Source organism: Biomphalaria glabrata, chromosome 5, assembly GCF_947242115.1.
Source record: "Biomphalaria glabrata chromosome 5, xgBioGlab47.1, whole genome shotgun sequence".
Lineage (NCBI taxonomy): Eukaryota > Metazoa > Mollusca > Gastropoda > Planorbidae > Biomphalaria > Biomphalaria glabrata.
Genome location: NC_074715.1, coordinates 2358587 through 2367923, shown reverse-complemented (window position 1 = coordinate 2367923; position 9337 = coordinate 2358587). Strand labels below are relative to the sequence as shown.

The 9337-nt window shown below is 32.4% G+C and overlaps 1 protein-coding gene across 1 annotated transcript in view; it reads right to left on the bottom strand.

Annotated features, from left to right (window-relative positions):
* Positions 1–1183: 1183 nt before the first annotated feature.
* Positions 1184–9337, bottom strand: part of LOC106069489 (receptor-type tyrosine-protein phosphatase alpha-like) — a gene marked incomplete at its 5' end in the record, with an annotated part of 32736 nt that continues 24582 nt past the window's right edge. The window contains 4 exons of the mRNA XM_056028556.1: positions 1184–4378; positions 4770–4905; positions 7194–7324; positions 7932–8060. Of these exons, the coding sequence (XP_055884531.1) occupies positions 4199–4378; positions 4770–4905; positions 7194–7324; positions 7932–8060 (576 nt within the window). The remainder of the gene's footprint in view (positions 4379–4769; positions 4906–7193; positions 7325–7931; positions 8061–9337) is intronic.

Here is a 9337-nt window from a genome sequence, read left to right as displayed (position 1 = left end):
TGACACCCAGGTTAACAGTCGACCATTGAAACATAACCTTTACATTGTCTACCATATAGAATGCAAGGTCTGAAAGTGGAGCTATACTTTTTTACATGTCAAACGTTAATCATTAATTGTTTTCATACACTTTGCAATTCACTAAAGCAGGAGTTTGTTATTAATTCTTGAGCTTTGCATACATAGAATTCATTTGAAATGGATTAGATCTCTGCATTATTTCACAATAAGGACAAATAATGGCAATCTCTTCGATTCCGCAGATTAAGGATGACGGCAATGTTTCACATGACCAAGCAAGCCGAAGTGCGACCTGAATATATTCCCACACCTCATGCAGACAAAGCCGTTGTTCTTTGGCCGTCTATTTCAGTTTTCTTTCCTATCTTCAAGATAAAGTGTGTCTACTGTGCAGGAATCGCTAATGCAATATATTTTCGTCACATGGGAGTATCCGTGTATGATAGTCAAGAGGGACTTGAATTGGCCTCAAATGTACCAAACAACATTTATCCGGAAAAATAAAACAAAAGCAAAATAGTAATAAAAAATTAAAAAAAATATTTAAAAAAAGTAATATCTAAGGAAAATAACTCCATGCTTACAGATAGAGGTTATTTCCCTTGTTTCCATGTCAAACAAAATAGTTAAATACCCATAATTAATTGACTAATTGGTTAATTTTTATTCATTCATGTTTCATATAATAAATAATTATTAAAATTTTCAACTTGATCTGAGAATGGGTGTGGGAGAAATAAAGAGAACAATCATCTAAAATGGGCTAAACCATACATATTTAGCCATATCTTTGAATGCTGTAGGATTAATTTCCTTTGTTGGTATCAAACAAAAAAATTTATTACCAGTAATTAATTGACTAATTGTTTTTTTAATTCATGTCTTGTCTATGCCAATAAATAATTGTGTAAACTTTCATCTTGATCTGATAATGGGTATGGTAGAAATAACACAACTTTTTACTATACAGACAGACAGAGTTAATATAACCTTTGTAAAAAAGAAATAGTATTAATCCAACCTGGAAAAAAAATCTACTTAACAAAAGTCTTTGAATATTTTTTTGTTAATTTATCAAGCATAATTTAAAGTTAGGAAAAGGATATTGTATCTACTTTGTGTTCTTTGTACCAAGCATAACAATTGTAACAAGGTCAACAAAATGTTTAAAATAATATTTAATATGTAGCAGTAACAAAACCAAAAATGTAACAAGCTTTTATTTAGTCATTGGTGCTTTGGCGTATCCATAATTACATTAATCAGAAAAAGAATAACATATAACAGGGAAAATTAACAATAAAGTGTCAAAACATATGACAACATCAGTACAGGATCTCATCACAGCAATTCAGAACACCATATTACATTAGATAGTATAAAATAACAGAAAATTAAAATTTTAAACAAAACAATATAAAAAAAATCCCCAGAATTCATCAAACAATTAAACTAAGCTTAAACTTGAAACAAAAATTAGGACTGGAAAAAAAAATGTTTCACTAACATTTTTAAAGCTGCTTTTCACTATGATCACAAAAATATCATAAACAAATTTTATATTCAACTATAAAGTGGATGTAATATATACATTAACAAAGCAAGAAGTACAACAATAAAGTAGTAAAGAGTACATAAAAAAAAAAAAAAGTTTCATGAATAATAAAATAAGCATTGTGACCATAACCTCAGGTCTGACAATGAATAAGATATATAAAGATTTATATACATTCAAATATGAACAAAATTATAAATCACAATAGTCTTACAACTTTTACATGCCTGGTCGTGCCGTTTGCACGCTGGACTGTTGTTTAAGACTTTTCGATGGTCCCAAGTTCAAACCCTGCCCGCGACTATTCCCGTTGTTCTGCGGTAGGTTTGGACTAGGAAGTAAATTATCTTCAACTCTGGATGAACATCCAAAACATGTCAAACATTTTACAACAAACAAACATTTTGCATAGCAGTCTCAACAAATATTGAATGTCAAGTATTTTCTTTTCATCAATGTTAAGCATTTACTTGAAAAAATTTGACATAATTTAATGGTCTCTAAGGAATGTAGGGGTATCATCTTGCATTGCAAGTATATTATTAAATGCACTTCCTTCATTATTTTTTTCATATTGAAAGGATCAAAAGATGTTCTTTTACAAATGAGGGTTACCTCCCATTCCAAACACCATAAAGGACAGCAGCAGGAAGGGCTCCATTCTTACCAGGAACCCTTGGGACGCAATCTGAATGGCATGTTGCATAATTCTCATCAAAGAGGAACAGATTTCCATCCTACCAGTCAACTTTCCTTACAGCAGTGTTTCCCAAATTGTGTTCCGCAGAAGCCTAGTGTTCTGTGAAACCTGAATAGGTGTTCCACGAACTACAGGATTAATTAACTAGTTGGCAACCATGTGAACTAATCTCTCTAAACAAGAAAATTATGAAAATATCATTTTTTTTTTAAAAAAAAGGGGAAGAGTTTCACTATTAAACTATATCTATCAATAGTGTGCAAGTGATTTCCCTTATTTCAAATCATGCAAAATAATTAATTACCAATAATTAATTGACTTATTTGTTGTTGTTTTTTTATATCCGAGTATGGGTGTGGGAGAAATAGCATGCACACTTTTTACTAGACAGACAGTCAGAGTTGATATAAGCTTTGCTAGTTATCCAACAAATGTTGAAGCTATGCTGTATAACATGTAATTGTTGAATAGAATGGAATAAAAACTGAATAAATCAACTCAATTACAACTTTGTGTCAAAGTGCATAAATTAAAATAAATATTTCAATTTCAAACAAACTATTTACAAATCATTTCATTCATAAAAGGATTTTCTTAAAATATCACAGATTTTAACATTAATACCTACCTAATTAGCTAATACAGTGGCTAGCAATAAAAAAAAGTATTCATTAATACTGTTTACAATTCTCCTCAACATTCATTGATTGTTTGTTTCTAAAGTGATTAGCATCGATACTAAACAGTAAAAAAAATGTACACTGACTTATTTTTTAACATGAAAAATGTGTAAATCTTTACAAAACAAAAAGAACTTTCTTATAAATCTTACACTAAATCTTAATAAAAATAAAGAAGATTCCTGACTATCATGGATATATTACAAATGCTTAATTGTGAGTCATATTTCTTTTCATGTGTTTAAAATGATAAATTATTCCAACCAGTATGATGATTTCAAACTTAATCAAGTAAAAGTCAGTAATTCTGATTTCAACTTCAAATCATTATCTAATAGTGTTCCCTTTTTTTATTATTTTTTATTTAGACAGAGAGGAATTAAGAAATGATTGACAAATCTTGCAAGGTGTCCCAATGGTCCAACAGACTAAGAGACAGGTGAAGGTGATTTAGTAATTTAATTTAATTGATTAATTAAAAACTACATTCAGCCTACAGGGATGTCTGCAAGTGAGACCTCAGGACCATGGCATTGATGAAAGAAATTTTATAGAGGGACTTTGCCAAGGATGGGACAGCATAGAGATATTATGCATGCTGGTATGACATTCGTATAAATGAAGGGGTGAGATGACCCTGGATAAACAACAGAGGAAGAAAATCGTCAAATCTGCAAAAACCCCAAAGGCATATTTCTTTCAATGCATGGAAAGTGGCAAAGAGCAGATTTTTTCATGACTCAAAAAGTAAAAAACATGACTAATATCTCTTGAGACAGGTGCCACACTTAAGCAGATTTATTTTTAGACACTATTTTTCTTAATGTTACAGTACATTCTTTCTAGCCATGAACTAATTGGAAGATTATTGATCAAATTACTTCAGCTTAAGATTTTTTCCTCCTTACCAAAATGTAAATGTAAGCAATTTCAACGTAATTGAAAAGTAATTCCTTTTATCTAATGATTATTACCTGTATAATATCATGAAAAAAAAACCTATTATGCAAAATTAGTTCATTACCAAAAGAACTAAATTGGCAACACTTAAAGGGAAAAACAAATTAAATTGTCTATGGATGACATTATGCCAAGCCTTAAACAGAGATCATTTATTTACTTAAAGATTTCTGAAGAATAAAAACAAACACTTATAATTATATATCAATTAACAGTAAATGATGTCTACTAATGTGTAATACACTAAATGTTGGTGTAAATGAACAGACATGTTGTAAATGATCAATCTATGTTACTGTAAATGTTGCCATCCTCGGATTCTTCCAGAGACTGGACCTGTTCCTTTCTAGTTGACTTCAAATACTTTGGGAAAAAGTTCTCGTCCACGTTGCCGTAGGTGTTGTCATTGCTGTTCATCTCATTGTATTTCTGTAAGGCGTCGTGCAAGGTATTGTACTGTTTCTGGGGAACAAACAGCATGGATGTTACAAGATCTGTTCAGTTTTATCTGGGTTTTTATTTTAGATTTAGTTTTATAAGTCATAGAACATAAAGTTATAGAACGTTATGCATTTAAGTCATAGATTATTAAATCATAGAACCTTTAGTAATAGAACATTAAGTCATAGAACATAAAGTCATAGAGCCTTTAGAAATAGGGCCCCTATGGTTCATCTCACAAACAGATGAGAAGCATTTTTTTTTTAAATAGAAGCCTACAATATGCATTCATTCAAAACATACTTTTATGCTATCCTTAATCTCTTCATTATAATGGAGCACACTGTGCATCTATATAGTTGTATACATTTGTTTAAAAAAAAGAAGATTGTTTATTAATAAAAAAACTTACAAATGTAGGAATGACTTGTGGTCTAATGGACTTAACACTGCCAACTACCAGGGGAACAGTCCAACAAGTGTCATGGTCCATTCTGTCCAGCAGTAAAGACAAGACACAGGCCAGTCCACTGTATGTAGCCCCATCTCTGTGAAAACAAGCCAAAACAAATATGCAGATATTCATTTACTTATTCTGCTGTTTATAGCCCACTGTAAAGATAAATACATTTAAAGGGTATAGGCAGTGTGTGTGTGTTGTGCGTTTCTATGGTGACAGTGAAAAGTTGTTAGGGATTAATTGTGAAGGATGCAAGATAATTAAAAATAATTAATTGACTAGCTGAGTTATTTTTGTTTATCAATTCATGTTGTGTTAGGTACAATTGATCGTAGGATGCGTGTTAACAAATATTTAAAGGGACTAAACCCTAACAAATTTAGCCATATCTGTGAATACTGAAGTATTAGTTTTCCTTGTTGCTAGTTAACAAAATAATTCATTACCAGTTAATTAATTGTCTAATTGGTTACTATTTAAAAATTAATTCATGTCTTGTCTATGTCAATGAATAATTGTGCAAAGTTTCTGCTTGATCTGAGAATGGGTGTGGGAGAAATAATGTGTACACACTTTATACCAGACAGACATAGTGAGTTGATAAAACTCTACTATATGGCTCCTAAGTCTCAGGAGACAATGATCATATCATATCATATCATATATAGGTTTCAAAAATAATTTTTCAGGACCATTTTTTTACCTTTACCTTTACCTATACCTTAGTCTGTTGGACCGTTGGGACACCAAGCAAGACTCATCGACCATCTTTCTCCATTCCTCCCTGTCTATTTCCTTGTTAATCATATCATATCTAGGTTTCAAAAATAATTTTTCAGACCCATAGAAATACCAAAGGCTTTTGTTCCAGAAGGTCACCTGGTCAGATCACTGGCTATCAATATGCAATATATTCACAAAAGTACTACAACCACATGGTGGTCAGTCACACATGGTCACCCCCTACTTGGGGGCCATCTTTTAATTTACAATATAATGCAGATAATCATAGCCAAGTAATATAAGTATAGTGTATTCTTTACAGGCTAAACCATGAGACCCATGAAAACATTATTAAAAATATTCAGCAAACGTACAAATATTGATTGAGATATTTCTATTATAATAATTTATATTTATTTGTTTACTTCAAGTTCATGGGAAATGAGAAATGTGCTCATCTTCATCCTGGAACGAGGAGCTTTATCTACTTCAATGGGCTGCTGCTTTCTTCTTGGCCACAGTTCCTCATTCAAGATCTTGGCCCTCGGATCTTCTTCTTCTTCTTCATCGTTCTCATTGTTATGTTGGAGTGTTCATATGACTAGACCAATACATGAGATGAACTGCGCAGTGGTTTCCAAATCAGGGAGCTCTCCATATAGTTTTCTTTCTATTGGGGTGATTTGGGGCCAATGTCTTATACGGGCCTCTTGGTAGAGAGAGCAGTTTTGAAGGACGTGGTCGGCATTTTCTGGTGATACTCCACATGGGCAGATTTCACTGGTTCCAATTTTGAGCTTCCGGAACATGTGTTGTCGCATTCTGTTGTGTCCGGTCCTGAGTCGAAAGATTAGACGTTGGTCTTGTCGGGATAGCTTATAGTAAGCATCATCTTTCTTGTGATTAGGATGGGAGCTCGTCCATTTCTCATTTATTTTATCTACAATTAATTTCTTCATTTCTTCTGGATAGAGTGCAGAGTTTACTTGTGAGTTTGTTCTCCCACTCTTGGCGAGTGTGTCAGCCTTCTCATTTCCTGCTAGTTGTATGTGAGCTGGTATCCATTGAATAACAGTTTTTTTGCTGTTGTTGTTGAGCTTTGTAAGTGCTGTTCTGAGGTTTTTAATATAAGGGGAATCAGAGTTTTGCAAGCTTTGGAGGGTTGTTTTTGCGTCTGTTAGAAAGACAATCTGACTGTGAGGCCCTCGGATCAATACTTAATATTTGTAAAATAAATTCTCTTAGGACAAGCTTAAACTATTTTAAAAGAAAAGGTCAAACCAAAGGGGTCATAGTGGCTGAGGGGTAAAGCGCTTGGCCTCTGAACTATGGGGTCTTGTGATGATTTTTTATTTAAGGATTTTTAGAACACCCTTGTGTCCAACAAACTCTGAAGGGTACCTGAAAAAGGTTGGGGAAAATAAAGGAGGTTGGTCATTGTGCTGACCATATGGCACCCTCATTAACCATTTGCCATAGAAATGGATGAGCTTAACGCAGATTTCCGGCCTGCAATGTCTGAAAAGGGTACTTTACTTACTTACATCAAATTAAATAAAAACAACAGTGGGATATTAAAAGGGAGTTAGCAATTAGTCAGCAGGACTCCATTTGCAAGTAATTTATCCAGCTGCCTGAGTTTTTAAGCTTTACCTGCAAGTATAGAGTATCCTCCCTTTGACTAGGGCATTGTAGGACCTTGACTTATTGACAAATGTGAGTAGTCTCATGGCATCTGGATCATGGACCTTGCACTTGAGATGAATGACACTGTGTTCTATTTTCTGATAAGACAAAAGACACACTGTTAGATCAGCAAATTATTTGAACATATCATTTGTAATATTCCATTATTTTCCTAAGAATACAAATACAATGCAAATAAAATAATTTATCAAATTAGACATTGATCTTGTCGAGATAGCTTTTAATATGTGTCATCTTTCTTGTCCATTTTTCATTTATTCTATTCATATTCATATTATATTGTACAATTAAAGCAGGTTCTTCTATGGCATATTAAACAGTTTAGAGAATCTAAATTGAAACCTGTATATTAATATAGAATTATACATTATCCCTTAAGCTCAGCTCTTAGCAAAGTTTATCTTTTGGCCTTATACATGAATGTAAGACATTAAAATAAAATTTGCGCAAGAAAACAAGCAAGCTTGAGATAAGCTGAAACAATAAATAGAGAGGAAGACCAAAAAGAACATGGTGGCGCAGTATACTAAAGGAAAGAGTTGGGAAGCCATCGAAAAACTAGTAAGAGACCGTGGAGAGTGGCATGTTTTTGCTGAGGCCCTATTTTCCATGAGGAACTCCAAGGAATGATGATGATAATGATGATGATGAAGCAATAAAGGGAAACAACAAAGTGAAACTTACAGAGCTTTGGTTGACAACTTTAATGTTTTGCTCTACCCAGAGATTCTCTTCTTTCAAATCTGTAGACTGGATTTCATAAGGGGGAGCACTGAATGGTTTCTCTGAACTTGGTAAGTAGTTGGCAATGGTCTGAGAACACAAAAATAACCTATTATGTTCCAACATTATTATATATGTATTTAATCAAATGTAGAGCACATATATAGGCATTGTCTCAGATTTCAAAGACCTACGATGAGTGCAGTATTTTACATGACTATGCAAACCCAGTGGCGACCTGTATATTTTGCCACATCTAATGTAGAGCCCTCAACTACCACAACATTGTAAGTGCGCATAAAGAAAATACAAGCCAATCTAAAATATGATAACCTGACTTTGATAAGTATATTATTAAATTGACTAGGGTGTTGACATTTTAAAATAAAAAAGTTGTGTTAATATAATGTTCTTTCTTTTATATTTTTCAAATTTATTTTGCATAGAATGTCTTGTCTAGCATGTCTTGTCTAGCATGTCTTATCTAGTAGTCTTGTCTAGTAGTCTTGTCTAGCGTGTTTTGTCTTGCACGTCTTGCAGGGGGGATCTAGGAGGAGATATTCTGTAATGCCTTTAGGGCACTTTGCAAAAAAAACTCAGCTCAAGTCATATCCCAATTTTAATTTCATTGAATTAATCTGGATTCAAAATGGAGCTCCCTTGTTTGTTAGCCAAGTGGTTTACACAACTCAGCTGAAGTCAATTTTAATTTCATTGAATTAATCTGGATTCAAACTAGAGCTCCCTTGTTAGGTAACAAAGTGGTCACAAAACTCAGCCACATAAATAATTGTTGTAATAATGTTCTTTTGTTTCTCAGCATTAATGATTATTAAGTACATATAAAATATAAAATGTTTGTAAATGATAAACTAACATCAGAATATCATTAAAATTAGACCAACAGTGTAATCATGTTAATAAAATCGAAACAAACAATAGAAAAAAAAAGGCGAAAAAAACGCTAATTACAGGGTTAGTTCCCTTTCTGCTACATAAAATAAAAATAATTAATAAGTACTAAATGATTAACCAACTAATTAATTTTTTGGATTAATTAGTGTATTGTTATCCACTTTGAATAATTACTAATAGTAAGTAGGAGAAAAAAACGTGTTAAAATGTAATAAAGGTATTAAATCTACTTCTTCCCTTATTGCAATAGCAACCAAAATAATCAATCACCAATAATTAATTAATTTTTATTTTTTTTTATTGATTTATTTCTTGTCAGGTTCAATGAATAATTTTGCAAAGTTTTTACTTGATCCAAGAATGGTAAAAGGGAGAAAAAACATGTTTAAACTTTTTACCAGACAGAGTGAGTTAATAAAAGCTTTGTAATGAAACATGTCCTTATATTTCCA